This window comes from Crinia signifera, chromosome 1 (genome assembly GCF_055691185.1).
Source record: "Crinia signifera chromosome 1, ASM5569118v1, whole genome shotgun sequence".
In the NCBI taxonomy this organism is placed as follows: Eukaryota; Metazoa; Chordata; class Amphibia; order Anura; family Myobatrachidae; genus Crinia; species Crinia signifera.
This window is the reverse complement of record NC_139217.1, coordinates 41,623,707-41,640,738: the sequence shown is the minus strand read 5'-3', so window position 1 is coordinate 41,640,738 and position 17,032 is coordinate 41,623,707. Positions and strand designations below refer to the sequence as shown.

At 47.5% G+C, this 17,032-nt stretch overlaps 1 protein-coding gene and 1 long non-coding RNA gene across 2 annotated transcripts in view; one reads left to right on the top strand and one right to left on the bottom strand.

Annotated features, from left to right (window-relative positions):
* EXOC6B (exocyst complex component 6B) overlaps positions 1–16,646 on the top strand; it is a 191,683-nt gene extending 175,037 nt beyond the window's left edge. The window contains exons 21-22 of the mRNA XM_083188828.1: positions 4,255–4,367; positions 13,970–16,646. Coding sequence (XP_083044954.1) covers positions 4,255–4,367; positions 13,970–14,096 — 240 coding nt within the window. The 3' untranslated portion in view covers positions 14,097–16,646. The remainder of the gene's footprint in view (positions 1–4,254; positions 4,368–13,969) is intronic.
* Positions 5,017–17,032, bottom strand: part of LOC146081030 (uncharacterized) — an 82,358-nt gene continuing 70,342 nt past the window's right edge. Inside the window, exon 3 of the long non-coding RNA XR_014475053.1 lies at positions 5,017–5,922. This is a non-coding gene — a long non-coding RNA (uncharacterized LOC146081030). The remainder of the gene's footprint in view (positions 5,923–17,032) is intronic.

Below are 17,032 nucleotides of genomic sequence, written 5' to 3'. Positions count from 1 at the left end.
CTCGTTACACTAGTTTTCCCTCATCGTACGTTCATATTGCGGCAAAAGAAGCAGCGGTTTGCAGCAGCGCATCCAAACACGCTAACGTGTTTGGTATTTTACTAGCACAGCGCTGCGTGACATGACCGAGGTCTGTCACAATGCGGATAGCAAGTGCTCTCCCCTTCCACTCATCCAGGTGTCTCCCAGTAGCCCATTCATGAGGCGCTGGAGGTAAATAAAACTGCCCGGCTGGGTTTGGCACTTTGACATTTCCAAGTGTGACTGACAGGAACCTGCCTCTCCCCAGCCAGTGCTGCTATGTTAATCCCACACTCAAATAAGATTCTGGTAAATACATTTTTCTCTGAGTGTGTGTCCTGTCAAGTTTGATGCATGGGCCCTGAATCGCAGAGACAGCAGGCTCGGAAGAATTAATGGTATTTGCATATTTTGTTTTGGAATCTTCCCCAGAAGGTACAGACTGAAATGTTCCTACTCATGTGACACTTTTGTACCGGCGCGGTTCAGTTTCACTTTTTTTAAAGGGGGGGGGGGGGGGGGGGGGGGAGAGTTTGAGAGTTTAGAGGTGAAAAGTTTAAGTGGAATATTTAGAAGAGGCTTCCCTGCATGTGTTATTATACCGAGGTGGAGGCTGCAGGATGTCATATAATGGCCATAAAGGTTTATTGACTGCCGCGCAGTCCCTTATTGCTTGGGGCTCTTTAATCCGAAGCCTTTGACACCAATCAAATAATGCAGTATATTTTTATTTTATTGAAGTCTAGGAGTTTATAGCTGTAGCCGATGTCAGCCGCAAGTGTGGGGATGTTGCGTATAACAGATGAGCCGGTCCCTTTACACCAGGGTACTGTTAGTACGTGCCGCGCCCGGGACAAAAAGGAAATGAAAAACTAATGTTCACCTTCTGACCTTGCCATCGTTGATCTAATGCTTTTGTTGACCTTCGAACTCTATGGACCTTCAGTGGTCAACTCAATGCATGTCAACCTATATACCCATACATAGCCCTGCAGTGTACACATCTGTATAACTTAGAATGATCAGTAGCCGTATGTTACAGAGGAGATGTTCTACTAACCCTTGGAGAGCCATAAAGTACCAGCCATTCAGCCCCTAACTGCCAGGTTACAGGCGGTGTTCGAAAAACGACTGTTGGGAGTAGTGATACCAATCCCTGGGCATTTTCGAAAAATGTAGCACTCATGCGGTACGGACTTACAGCAACTAAAAAACCTGAGATAACCGCGCTGTCCCGGTCTGACCCTTTCACACCAAACCCAGGTGGAATTATAGTCCTCATTAAGATCTCTTGGTGCTACAGTGTAGAGTTATACAGTATGCCAGTGACAGGCGATCCTCCATCTCATTGTTATCGCATATATGACCTTTCCAGTCACAGGTGGCTCCTGGGGTGAACGCCCCTGCCTGGGATTCAGTATTGAATCCCGTCGGTCGGGATCCCGGCGTTCAGAATCCCGACAGCCGAAATGCCGACAAGGGGGGGACGTGGATCGCCCCCCCTTGCGGGCTCGCTGCGCTCGCCACGCAGCGGGCCCGGTGCCTCGCTACGCTCGGCACGCTAATTTATTCTCCCTCCAGGGGTGTCGTGGACACCCCCGGAGGGAGAAAGTGTCGAGATTTCGGCGGTCGGGATTCCGGCGTCGAGATTCTGAACGCCGGGATCCCAACCGCTGGGATTTTAACTGCATTCCCCCTGCCTGGTGTGGTGTCTGTGCTGCACAAAGGGGGAACCTTCTCCTCCGTCACTGCAGGAATGCCTGCAGAGATCTCTGTACAGTGCCTTCTGCCTTGCAGCAGATGTAATCCAGTCAACATGCTCTGAGTGAGGGATGCAGTTAATTTGCCGGCGGTTGGGATCCCGGCGGTCGGAATCCCGACACTGGAATCCCGACCGCCGAAATCCCGAAACTTTCTCCCTCTGTGGGTGTCCACGACACCCATAGAGGGAGAATAAAATAGCGTGGCGAGCGTAGCGAGGCACCGGGCCCGCTGCGTGGCGAGCGCAGTGAGCCCGCAAGGGGGGGCGATCCATGTCCCCCCCTTGTCGGGATTTCGGCGGTCGGGATTCCGACCGCCGGCAAATCGTATCGGATCCCTGAGTGACGACCGTGGAAGTGACATCAACATACACGTGTCGTCGTACATCCGGCCTCAATATGCCAATAAGTCCTGTGCGACCCTGCTTTCATTGTCCTCTTGATTTTATTTTGCCAAAAATGCGTCTTAGTCACAATGCAGTGCCACTAGGATGCACCAGGAGACTCTGCTGATTGATTTGACACCTGTATGTTCTGTGCGACTGGGTCTATATACGAAGCACGGTGGAACTTGGCATGGAGAAAAGCTGTGGCCGCTAAACGGATGATCAGAGACTCAGTCGCACAGAGATATACACACGTCGCATCGCCTGGTGCGTTCTAGTCACGTTGCAGCTAAGACTGTCCCCATGCCCATCTTCGACATAATGACTACTGACATTTTTGGAGTCGACATAACACACCACACCAGGATGACATACATTGCGGCTTCTGCACCAACAGTTGTTTCTATTACACAATTTCTTATTCCCTCGCATTGTTGGACATCAGATGACTCTTGGCACACTCTTCTTACACACTCTCTGCTGAATAGTTTTATTATTCCTTTAGCCTGTATCTTACAGTTCCGGGATTATTGTGCCATGGACTGCCTGTAAATGCATTAGTACCACATGGGCGTCGGTGGAAATACAGCGTCCGTCACATACTAGGAAGTAGCGTGAAGAGTATCAAAAGGCTTAACGAGGCAAATGCATTGCAAGAGATGTCTGTAATGGTCGTGATCTGTTTACCCGTCTGTTCAGGTGGTGCCATCATACCCATTAAATATACACTGTGTACATGCAGCCTCTCCGCCATCTCCCTGCGCTTCAGTAATGTGCTGGATTGTGGGTTAGACAATTTGATACGTTCATTTTCACCACTTTAGTCATCATTGATGTATCAAGTAGACCAGGGGTGGCCGAACCAGTCCTCGAAATCTACCAACAGTTCAAGTTTTTCCAGGCCATCTGTGAACCTGTAGACTGTGTCCGATAGGAATGAATGCAGCATGTTTGAAAATGTGACAGTTAGTAATGAATGCACCTGTGAACCAGCTAGGGAGTCTGGGTCATGTGACAGTAATGAATGCACCTGTGAACCAGCTAGGGAGTCTGGGACATATGACAGTTAGTAATGACTACAGCTGTGCACCAGCTAGGGAGTCTGGAACATGTGACAGTTAGTAGTGAATGCACCTGTGCACCAGCTAGGGAGTCTGGGAAATGTGACAATAATGAAAGCACCTGTGCACCAAATGTGACCTCAAATCAAATTTTATTGGTCACATACAAAATTATACTCCGTACATTATGTAGTGAAATGCTACAGATAAATAGATAGTATACATTTATATGGTTGTAATGTGCTAGTGCCGTATGAACACAATGATATCCACAAGTATGGTTGTTGTTTGTGCAGAGTAGTGCAAGTATGCAGGCAGTATAACGGGTGTGCAACAGTTGGTGCGTCTGGAGGACCGGCTTGGCCACACTTGAAGTAAATTATCCAATCGGTGTGTCTGAAAACTGGTCCTCATTGGACCCAAGCAGTGTATGGTTTCTTGATGTAGTGAGTTGTTATTCCTCCTTATCTGTCACACTGTACATTTCTATAGCCTAAACCTGGGGTAGCCATCTCCAGTCCTGAAGAGCTACCAACAGCTAACGTTTTCCAGGTCTCCTCACAGAATCACAAGTGAAGTATTTAGCTGCACCTGTGGATCTTTGAAAATGTGTCAGTCAGTAATGAGTGCACCTGTGTAGCTGTGAGGTGAGCTGGAAAACGTGAACTGCTGGTAGCTCTCGAGGACTGGAGTTGGCTACCCCTGGCCTAGACCAAAGGTTCTCAAAGTTGGTCCTCAGGACCCCACACAGTGCATGTTTTGCCGGGTGACCTGGAAAACGTGAACTTTGTGGGTTCCTGAGGACGGAGTTGGAGAACCCCATGCCTAGACTTATCAGGCACAGATAATATGTACAGTTGGCACCTGCATACCATGCCTGGTAAGTGCGCCAACCAATCACCTGGTAACGCCTCACTGGCATATATATATATATATACGTCAGGAGACAGGCCAAGCCTTAAACTTTTTCATGTCTTGTCATCATGCAGACGGGACAATGACACTTCTGTTTCTTTTTATCCACAGCTTCTGGATCTCTTCATTAAGTGGGATTGGTCGACTTACCTGGCTGACTATGGGCAACCTACCTGCAAGTACCTGCGTGTCAACCCCAACACTGCTCTCACCTTACTGGAGAAGTAAGTTGTCCCAAGTGTTTTATTCCGTTTTCCAGTCATATACAGTATACGTCCATATTTTGTTATAATGGGGCAGATGTATTAAGCCTGGTGAAGAGATAAACTGGAGATAAGGTGGAAGGAGATAACGCACCAGCCAATCAGATCCCAACTGTCATATTTCAAACACAGCTGATTGGCTGGTGCGTTAACTCTTCCAAGTTATCTCCACTTTATCTCCACTTTATCTCCAGTTTATCTCTTCTCCAGGCTTAATACATCTGCCCCATTGTGACCAATGATTTAATAAATGACCGTGTTCATTCCTGGGATATGTAATTCCACAACCCCTGGAGAGCCACATGTATCTCATGTGTAAGGTAAGGAAGTGCACAACCTGCATACAAGACCACAAGGTCGGACATTGGCATAACTGTAAAAAAGAGAAATAAGTGCGCAAAAAAACCTTAGACCATGTAATTGGCGTGGTTATCCACACATGCAACAGTTAATACTCCGTCCAACGACTTCAATAGCACTCACGGTCTTTGCATTGGCCCGGCAGGTCCAGATCACCTGAATTCACAGGTGTACATATTCTAAAAGGATAAACAACAGCGCTCCATAGTGCAGTATGAAAATAACATTTATTTCTTTAAAATAGCTTCTTTCCAGTAAAAACGGGTATATATAACGTACAACAGTGAGCGGTTCAACAACCGCATAAACAGTAGTGTCGCAGACACACTAAGGGGGATATTCAATCGCCGTCGAGCATCTCCCGTGGGGGAGATGCTCGACGGGCCCTATTCAATGCTGTCTTCCCCGACAGCATTGAACAGGGTTTCCTGTCAGAACAAGCCCGACATCTCTAGCTGTCGGGCTCGTTCTGCCGAGAACAGCCGGGAAGTGACGAGCTGCCGGCTGCATCTCGTCACTTTCCGGTCGCAACTCGCGGCCACGCCCCCTTCTCGTCCCGCAGCAGGCGGGACATTGAATCCCGCCTGCATGTTCTCGGTCGAGCTGACCGAGAACGGGACTGGGTCACGGCAGGCGAGCAAGCTCGTCTGCCGTGACCCGAAGATTGAATACCCCCCTTAAAGTTGGAGTGGTTACACTCGTGGGTGCTGGTGCTTCAGATGGACAGACTCCAACGCCAGGCCACACCCCAACGCGTTTCGTAGTCACGTACTTCGTCGGAGGGCTGGCCTGGCGTTGGTCAGGTACCTCTCTTATAGCCCGTCTCTGTTGCACAGCTATGCGGCGTTAAACAATTATCCAGCTCAGTAGCAATTTGCAGATATAACGGCAACATAGATAACAGGCTACGTGGATCTTTGATACAGAGTAATCTACCGCTAATCGTAAAAATACAGATACAGACATATACAAGTATATACAATAGAAAGGGATGTTTGAGACATTCATCTTTTTAGTAATAGACGACTTCTCACGCGATACCCACATATTTCTTAGATGAAATCTGATTGTTGTCAGCAAAAAAAATTCCCGCATCACGGCATAGACTTTTAGTCAGTATAGATTTTGGCAAGACAACCATTGTACAAAGAGAAGGCTATAAGGAAAAAAGAACAAAGTTATTTTCTCATAAAATTAATTAGTGGAATTATTTCTTACCCCGACTATTCATTCACTAAATGGGAACTGGACAGATTTTTACATACATCGCAACATCGATGTATTCTAACAATACATAGTTTGCAACACAATTATCATATCTTAGAGGTAGTGTAACATATTTAAAGTCCTCAATATCTATTTTAACATTTTTCTACATAGTTTTAGATATTTGTAGATACTTTAAACAATCGCAAAACCCTGTGAAAGGGGCCCTGGTAGCAATTAGCAATTGAAATGACAGGGTGAAACAGGTATATGAGTAAAGTATCATGTTAAGGAATGACTTCTATATATTAGCACATTTTTCAAAGGTATAAAGAAAAAACAAAAAGGAGTTTTTACGATATAAAAAGGTGTAATTTCTACTCCTTCATTCAATCCCTCCGGATAGAGGGTTTTCATTGTATAAATCCAATATGACTCACGTTTTCAGAATAAAGAGTCTCTATTTCCCCCTCTGATGTCCAGGGTAACTTGTTCTAGACCTAAGGATCGCATATTTCTAGGATCACTCCCATGGCATTCTTTGAAGTGCCTGGGAACACAATGGTTTTCTACACAGTTCTTAATATTTCTATAGTGTTCCAGAATCCCTATTTTAAGATTCCTTTTTGTCTTTCCTACCTAGGACTTTCCACCTTCACAACTTAGCAAATAAACGACATAGGTGCTATTGCAGTTAATAAAACTCTTAATTTCTTTCACTTTCCCATCCCCACTTATAACATTTTTAGTACCTCTTTTGCCGTGGGTACACATCTTACATTTACCACGTGTGTAAAAACCATTTAATGTGTGTAAAAAAAAAATACTTTCTGGTTATCAGTAATGATGTTTGGTAAAAGGCTGGGGGAAAGGCGATTTTTTTAAGAGTAGTTGCTCTCCTAAAAACTACTTCCGAATCAGTTGTAAGTTTTTCACCTAAAATGGGATCTGCTAAAATTGGCATAACTGTGCAGGCGTCAGCCTGTTTCCCCTACCACATACATCATAAGCACAGGGTGGAAGCAGCAGCGTCATACCCTATACCTGTGTAATAAGCAGCACCATGGTAGGAAGGCAGAGTAGCTGGATGGGTGTAATTATACCCCCAGTCTGTGTTGTGTCATGTATGGTAAGTGCAAGACAGCTAGCACACAGACACCTCAGTTATGCAATATCTAATTATGTATTCCATGTATTGTAGCTATAGGGGTGCATTGTTATAGGACTGCTAATCCTGTTACAGCCATGGGATTACCCTCCCTTCCTAGTCCATTAATTATATATATATATCCCTCTTCCCTTCCTCCTCAGTAACTTATATTTCCATCGCTCACTTTTTTTTTCCTCAGTAACTTATATATCCATCTCTTCCCTTCATCCACTGCAATGTTTCCCCTGTCACCTTCCTTTCCTCTTCTGTAACTGCATCCCCCCATACCTTCCCTTCCTCCTCTGTAACTGTATACCCCCCATACCTTCCCTTCCTCCTCTGTAACTGTATACCCCCCATACCTTCCCTTCATCCACTGCAATGTTTCCCCTCTCACCTTCCCTTCCTCCTCTGTAACTGTATCCCCCCATACCTTCCCTTCATCCACTGCAATGTTTCCCCTCTCACCTTCCCTTCCTCCTCTGTAACTGTATCCCCCCCATACCTTCCCTTCATCCACTGCAATGTTTCCCCTCTCACCTTCCCTTCCTCCTCTGTAACTGTATCCCCCCCATACCTTCCCTTCATCCACTGCAATGTTTCCCCTCTCACCTTCCTTTCCTCTTCTGTAGCTGTATGTTCAACTCTCTCCTGTAACTGTATCCCCCTTTCTTACGTCCCTTCCTACTCTGTAACTGTATCTTCCAGTCTCACCTTCCCTTCGACAGTAATGTATATTCCATCTCTTACCTCCACTCAGGGGCGCTGGAACGTTTTTAGGTTGGGGGGGGGGGCAAGATATAATCTCATTTTGGCGCCCCCTAAATTGCTATATGTTACCCCCAGGCACTATACACACTGGCAGCGGCATATACACGTGGGCATTATACACAGGGCAGCGGCATATACACATGGGCATTATACACAGGGCAGCAGCATATACACATGGACTTTATACACAGGGCAATGGCATATACACATGGGCATTATAGACAGGGCAGCGGCATATACACATGGGCATTATACACACGGGCAGCGGCATATACATGTGGGCATTATACACACGGGCAGCGGCATATACATGTGGGCATTATACACAGGGCAGCGGCATATACATGTGGGCATTATACACACGGGCAGCGGCATATACATGTGGGCATTATACACAGGGCAGCGGCATATACATGTGGGCATTATACACAGGGCAGCAGCATATACATGTGGGCATTATACACAGGGCAGCGGCATATAAATGTGGGCATTATACACAGGGCAGCGGCATATACACATGGGCATTATACACAGGGCAGCGGCATATACATGTGGGCATTATACACAGGGCAGCGGCATATACATGTGGGCATTATACACAGGGCAGCGGCATATACATGTGGGCATTATACACAGGGCAGCGGCATATACATGTGGGCATTATACACAGGGCAGCAGCATATACATGTGGGCATTATACACAGGGCAGCGGCATATAAATGTGGGCATTATACACAGGGCAGCGGCATATACACATGGGCATTATACACAGGGCAGCGGCATATACATGTGGGCATTATACACAGGGCAGCGGCATATACATGTGGGCATTATACACAGGGCAGCGGCATATACATGTGGGCATTATACACAGGGCAGCGGCATATACATGTGGGCATTATACACAGGGCAGCAGCATATACATGTGGGCATTATACACAGGGCAGCGGCATATAAATGTGGGCATTATACACAGGGCAGCGGCATATACACATGGGCATTATACACAGGGCAGCGGCATATACATGTGGGCATTATACACAGGGCAGCGGCATATACATGTGGGCATTATACACACGGCAGCGGCATATACATGTGGGCATTATACACAGGGCAGCGGCATATACATGTGGGCATTATACACACGGGCAGCGGCATATACTATATTATGATGATAATCAGAGCTAATCACATAAACCTGTTTTGGTGTGAATCCAGGGGTAAATTACAACCCCTGGATCTGTCAGTCACTGCAGGGAGGGCGAGAGGAGCAGCATTTACCTTTACACAGTTTTAGTTGTGGGCGGCAGCACAGCGTGTCAGCGTGATGGCTGCTGCTGCGGCTGTTTTAGGATGCTCCAGTCCCGCCCATGCACTGATCCACCAGTCTTCCTCCCTACCGCCCGCCAATCACTGTGGACACACATCACATCCACAGCCACTGATTGGCGGGCGCGTGTAGTCAACATCTCCCCGCAGCAGTCATCCATCCATGTGGGCGGGCGGCTGATATGATTCTTCTTGCTCGGCGGGCGGGAGGCTGTGATTAATCAGTAATATAGGCGGACGGGTGGGAGGCTGAATCAAGCTTAATCAGCCCACCGCCCGCCCGCCTATATTACTGATTAATCAGCCGCCCGCCGAGCAAGAATCCGATAGCGCGCCTCAGTAATAATTTTGGGGGGGGCAAGCTGCCCCCTCGCCCCCCCCCCCCGTTCCGGCGCCACTGCCTCCACTTCCTCATCTGTAATTGTACCCCCCTCTCTCATCTTTCCCTTCTTGATCTGTAACTGAATCTCCCACTTCCACCTTCTTTCTCAGTAACTTATATATCCGTCTCTTGCCTCCACCTCCTCCTCCTCCTCTTTAACTGTGCCCCCATCTCTCACCTTGCCTTTCTCCTCTGTAATTGTATCCCACTCTCTCACCTTTCCCTTCCTCCTATGTGACTGTATCTCACACTCTCGACCTCCCTTCCACAGTAATTTATATATCAATGTCTCACCTCCACATCCTCCTCTGTAATGGCCCCCACACACTAAAATGATTTTTTGTCAGATTTTCGACTGATTATCGGTAAAAATCGGACGATATATCGGACGTTTGGTCAGAAATTGGACAATCGGCCAAAAATTCTAGTGTGAGGGGGCCTTAACTGTACCCCCCTCTCTCACCTTCCCTTCCTCCTCTGTGGTTCTATCTCCCACTGACTTTCCCTTCCTCCTCTGTAACTGTATCTCTCACTCACCTTCACTTCCTCCTCTGTAACTGTATCTCTCACTCACCTACACTTCTTCCTCTGTAACTGTATCACTCACCTTCACTTCCTCCTCTGTAACTGTATCTCTCACCTTCACTTCCTCCTCTGTAACTGTATCTCTCACTTCCACTTCCTCCTCTGTAACTGTATCTCTCACTTCCTCCTCTGTAACTGTATCTCTCACTTCCACTTCCTCCTCTGTAACTGTATCTCTCACTTCCACTTCCTCCTCTGTAACTGTATCTCTCACTTCCACTTCCTCCTCTGTAACTGTATCTCTCACTTCCACTTCCTCCTCTGTAACTGTATCTCTCACTTCCACTTCCTCCTCTGTAACTGTACCCCCCTCTCATATCTTTCCTTCCTTCCTCTGTGGTTCTGTCTACCACTGACTTTCACTTCCTCCTCTGTAACTATGTTCCACTTTCACCTTCCCTTTCTCAGTATCTTATACAGATGGAGCCGGCTCCATCTCTGCAGTGGATGGAGATTCTACCGCCATCCAGCAGCTGGCTAGCGCCAGGGGCGCATGCGAATGAGACGCTCGTGCGCCCCGTGGCAACGGAGCTTGGCGGGTGTCCCCGCTGCCTCCCCCGCCGTCGCCACCGGTCCCTCACACCGCCGCCTCCCCCTCCCACCCGAACTGGGAAGTGTCTCCCTGAAGCGGAGACGGGCAGGGAGACGCTGCCCAGCCGCCGTGATACTGGGACACGCGTGCAGTGTCTATCGCCGGCGCACGCCAGAGAGGAGTCTCTGGCGAGCGCCGGGCAAAGATAAAGCCGGCTCCATCTGTATATCCATCTCTCACCTTCCCTTCTTCGTCTGTAACTGTATCCCCCACTCTCTCACCTTCCCCTCCTCCTTTGTATCTCTGTATTATCCATCCTCCTCCACCTCACCATATATGTTCCTAGTGCGGTCTTGGTTACTTTTCAGCAGTAGTATTGGCTGCCATATTTGCTTAGTACTCAGCAGTCGTATACGGTTTCCAGCATGGAGTCCGTCACATCCCCGCTAGTAGACAGCGCAGTTTTCCTGCTTCTCACCAGACCATGTTCATTACATTTAATTTGGCTTTCACTTTTTCCCTCCATGGTGATTTCATCATTTACTGCTGATAAAGGATACATCGTGTGTAAGTATATAAATAACGCTGCTACTAAAATGTGATACCGCAGTGTTACTGCCTGGTGCCCTGTGTCTTGTTCTGTGATACTAAAATAACAGCTGTATATATATATAGTATGTGCTTCAGGGGGTATCCTCAGACAGGTCTATTGGAAGTGGTGCTATGGAACAGTAGAGGTGGGCAGAGAATAGGGCTGTTCTCCTGCGACCGCTGACCACAGAGACAGATAACTTGGGCTTGTAAAGAAGACAATATGTAATGGCATCCTATGAAGTGTACATGAGAGACAGCATAACTCGTTCAGTTGCATTATAGAAAAATACTAAGTATTATAAAGGAAAATACTAGGTAAAAGCAGGGCATGAATGTGTTATATACAGTAGGGACAATGTAAGAATTTTTGTATCCAATTGCGGCAGAATAAGGTGAAATAGCAGCGGCGGCAGAATAAGGTGAAATAGCGGCGGCGGCAGAATAAGGTGAAATAGCGGCGGCGGCAGAATAAGGTGAAATAGCGGCGGCGGCAGAATAAGGTGAAATAGCGGCGGCAGAATAAGGTGAGATAGCGGCGGCAGAATGGGGCAAATAGCGGCGGCAAAAGAATGGCGCAAATAGCGGCGGCAGAATGGGGCAAATAGCGGCGGCAGCAGCATGAGCCCAATAGCGGCGGCAGCAGAAGAACGAGCCAAATAGCGGGGTCAGCAGCAGAACGAGCCCAATAGCGGAGGCAGCAGATCGAGCCCAATAGCGGGGTCAGCAGCAGAATGAGCCAAATAGCGGAGTCGGCAGCAGCAGCATGAGCCCAAATAGCGACGGCAGCAGCAGCATGAGCCAAATAGCGACGCCAGCAGCAGCATGAGCCAAATAGCGGCGGCAGCAGCAGCATGAGCCAAATAGCGGCGGCAGCATGAGCCAAATAGCGGCGGCAGCAGCAGCATGAGCCAAATAGCGGCAGCAGCAGCATGAGCCAAATAGCGGAGTCGGCAGCAGCAGCATGAGCCCAAATAGCGACGGCAGCAGCAGCAAGAGCCAAATAGCGACGCCAGCAGCAGCATGAGCCAAATAGCGGCGGCAGCAGCAGCATGAGCCAAATAGCGGCGGCAGCATGAGCCAAATAGCGGCGGCAGCAGCAGCATGAGCCAAATAGCGGCAGCAGCAGCATGAGCCAAATAGCGGAGTCGGCAGCAGCAGCATGAGCCCAAATAGCGACGGCAGCAGCAGCATGAGCCAAATAGCGACGCCAGCAGCAGCATGAGCCAAATAGCGGCGGCAGCAGCAGCATGAGCCAAATAGCGGCGGCAGCATGAGCCAAATAGCGGCGGCAGCAGCAGCATGAGCCAAATAGCGGCGGCAGCGGCAGTAGCAGCAGAATGAGCCAAATAGCGCCAGCATCAGAGTGCAGTCTCAAAATTAATCAAATAGAAGCAGTAGGGCTACATGATGGAACTCTGCGACCATCATAGCTGAAACATTTCAGTAACAGCCAAAACTCCATTAATGACAGTGATGTGTACCTCATACAGAACACCACAGATTCCTCCACTGATTCACATCGCACCCTACACCACTCCTAATGGCCGATATCTTCCTAGCTACTGTCTAGTTTACATTGTCTTCTTAGCATCTGCTTCTGTGATCCTGGAGCAGTGAGCTCTTCATTGTAGCATCCCAGCATGCCTTGCAAGCCAAGAACAGAAGTTACACCGCCTGCTCTGTGTGTTATGTAGTACTGCGGGGCCCAGCATGCCTTCGGCCAGTGCGGTTTGCCTTTCTCTGGCCTTGTACATGTTATGGTAACTCATTTGGTCTCCACTGGTACATGATCCCCATGATAATTCTGACATGGATTGGGTTCAAATCCACCAGAATGTCTACAAATGTATTACTTACTAGTTTGTTTCTGTTACTTAAGGTGACAGCAGTTTGGGTCCCATCCGTATCTCACTTAGATATAACCAAGGCTTTTTTGTTGTTCAGACAATGTTTAACTCCCTAACAGTCACCTTCCTCTTGTTCTCCAGTGTGCTCTGTTCCGGTATGCTGATACTGCTCCATTTGTAGTTGCAAACAAATGTTGGACCCATAGTAACCATTCTCCTCGCACTACCTAATAATAATAAAGTCCAAATTACATTTACAGCTTCTACTTCAATACAATAACACCGGAGCTGTGTCCGCCTCAGCGCACAGACAAGTATTTCGGAATAACTATCTCCCTCGCTCTCTGGTAAATGTAATTGCCTAGACTTGCAAGAATCAGTGAGATCCCGGTGAGTCTTCCCGGTGTGGTCGTGATCTCATCAATGCCTGCAAGTGGCGGGTGATTACATTTACCCCTCTGGTTTAGCTCCCTGAGAACTTGCGCAGCACATCCAGATGCGTACCCTAGAGGAGCAGTCTGATGCTTGCAGTGATTGGCTGAGAAAGCTTGTTATCTAACATTCTGTGCTGTGTTTATTGGTCTAGAACCAGTGACATTATTACGTGTGTTTTATATAGACAAGCCGGGCATGGAATGTTCTAATTAATTTATTGTATGTGAAACTGAGGCTCTGTGACATTTCTGTGGGTCCCCATAGCCACTGCAGTGGCCTCAGCAGTGTGAGTGATCCTATCGGAGGGAAGAATGCCTGCCACCCATCTCTCCTCCTCCTTTCTTCATTCTGTCTTCTCTGCCCCTCTTTCAGGATGAAGGACCCCAGCCGGAAGAACAACGTATTTGCCCAGTTTCGAAAGAACGAAAGGGACAAGCAGAAGCTCATCGAAACCGTGGCCAAGCAGCTCAGAGGGCTGATCAACAGCCACCATTCATAAAAAGAGCGCACATGGGTGGCCGGGCGGTGCCCACCATACACTGAACAGTATATATCTCATTCAGGGGGGGGCTGCTGCCCTGCGGAGCGTGCGGTTCCTTCTCGGGTTTCTTACTAGGGGGAACAAGGGGTTCTAGGTTTTTATAATGCTTTTGCCAGGTGTGGGTGAATGTTCCTTACTATTGCACTAATCTAGTAGTTGTCTGACGTGTCACATGCTGACATCGTGCTGGGGAAATGTGTGTCATTACTGGGAGGATTGGCAGCGTGGGGCACAGGCCACGTTGGGGGGTTACTTTCGCCTGCACGGAAGTCTTCCATGTCTGCAGTTACCACCGACTGCTCCAGCCCGCCAGCTCTTCCTGTCTTTCTCTATCATTGTTTGACCATTTCAGTTTGCAGATCGTATATTGGTTGATTGGAAACTACCAGTCTTACCAGTGGGGGGGGGACTCAGGGTGTTTTTTGGAAAAAAAATGGGGACATCGTTCTGCACTGCGTGCCAAAAAAAGGGTGATCAGATACGTATCATTGGTTCCATCAGAGCGGATTTGTGCTTCACATGGTCCAGCACTTCTGCCGTTGTATCATCAAGGCTTGTAAGGCACAGCCGGCACACTGTCCCATTAATAATCCCCAGCTCAGTCTTCCAAGTCCCCAGTGTTCACATAATTTCATTGTTCTTTCAGTGGCTGTTGAGGGTGGGCAAGCATAGTGTGTACCTAGAACATTACAGCTATAGATCTCCTTCTCACCCCTGGAACCTAATGCTACACACTGCATTCCCATTTTGTAGGATAAGGGTCATTGGTCCCTGCGGAATACGTGCAGCATTGATACTAAAGCAGACTGCTGTTCGGGAGAATATCCTTCAGCGCTTGGGAAGTCCAGTGGGCAAGATGATTGCTGCATCTGCATACTGAATGTACCCCCAATGCTGGCATACACACGTGTGTTCCTTATCCTGGGAGGCGGCAGCTGTACACGCCAAGAACGCAGCTGTTTCCTGCAGTGTAATGAGCACTTGGCACCAGTATATGGTATTATGGAGCGATAAGCACAGTGTTTCATCTCTCAGATAATGTTGAGTCCACATTGTTCACCAGGTAACACTAAAATAACAATTTAACTTTTATATGTGTCAAAATAACACCTAGTGGCTGACGGAGAGCCTATGTGTGATAACCTAGAACACGAGAATACATCCCAGAAGGAACGGGTCTCGCTGTGACATCACAGCAGGTGGACTCCTGGCAGAGAAGCCTTATTACAGGCTGCACACATGGGGCCGGGTGGCCTGTTCTAGAAGCTAAGCTGCCTTATGTAGGGAAATAATATTGCCAACTTCCAGAAACCTAAAGGATCTTTTGAGGAGCCCAGGGCTGGATACCACAATTCCTGCAAGAAATATTACATGGAAAGGCTACTTACAGTGCAGTGCCAAACACCTCCAGCTCTGTTAGGGTATGGGAATGTTTACATGTATATTTGTCAGTCTCACGAGACCCTTTGTCTTGTTTGATACATTTGTATTTTAGGCTCTGTAGACGTCTAACTGTCCTGAAGTGTGTTCCGTTCATGAAACGTTGTGGCTTTCTGGATTTAATGTGTCCAGCTGCCTTTAAGATAAACGAGACCTATCCTTAAAGAAGAATTTATGCAGTGCTGTTCCTCACTCTTATACCGCACAGTCCTAATAGATAGCAAGGACATTCTGCATAACTGACCAACTATCAGGACCCAAGTGTACTGATCTGAATGATTATCGCTGTGTAGGATTGTCCAGCGTTTCCTGTTTTATGACATCACATACAGGAAACGCTTTCCCTGGCTATATTTTTGCCAACAACCAATTGGCAAATGGAACGGGCAATAAAACGTAGACTTCATTTTTGTAGTGTTACCAAGAGGCCCTATGTTTGCACTTGTGTGTCCATAAACAGTCCTGGATGGGACATCCTCTACTAGCTTATATACAGCGATATTGATTAACGCCACCTTTAAAATACAATGGCTGCCGTCAAACAGAGGACACAGCTGTTTCTGGGGTGGCCCAACGCGATGGCTGCCTTTCACTGAGTCCTTACGGATGCACAGACTTCCTATTGGTTGGTTCCGCCCACAAAAGGGCAGCGTGCAAATTGCTTCTGTTTTTAGGGCACCATGACAGAGTTAAATCTACTTGACAATAGAGTCTTCAGGATGACAAAGGGAAATATTCTAGCAATTTGCAGAAGGGAGACTTCTTTTGGGGATCCCCATGCAAGAACGCACTTTTAGCTCCTCTTCTGCCTTAGGAAGGGAGTGACCGGACTATGTCTAAGGTGAAGGCCATGATGATGTAGTCGGAGCCTTCACATGGTATTTTGTTTTTATTATTCAATGTACAATATGAGCAGCAAGAAAAAAAAAAGATCCCCATGGTGGTGGGTTGACCGCAGTGTGTTCTAACACCTGGGGGATGTTACCATGAGTGTGACGGTCGCTGTCCACAACCGCTGTATTATATTACACTCCGTACAGAACTTAAATAAAAACATACTAATTGCAACTTGTTTTAGTTCTCTTTCTTCATATTCTCCACTGCTTTCATCCATAAATGTACAGGGTACGGCGTTCTACATCTCCTTTGTTCTATTATTTTAGGGGGGGGGGGGGGTTGTTGAGACTTAGCATTTCTGCCCAACTGGTTCCCTTAACCGTTTTCAGATTTACACCAAAGTCACACACGTAAGTGGGCCAGGAGAGCCATAAATGAACCTACAAAGATATACGGTGGTGGATTCAAGTGCTTTGCGCACCTGCAGCCACTAGGTGGCGCCCGATGGGCACTGACATTACTGTTATGTTTTGTCATTTTGCTGAACTGTTAAATAGTAACGGTAATTGTTGCTCCTGACTTGGAAAACATTTTTAAACACCATTTATCAATTAAAA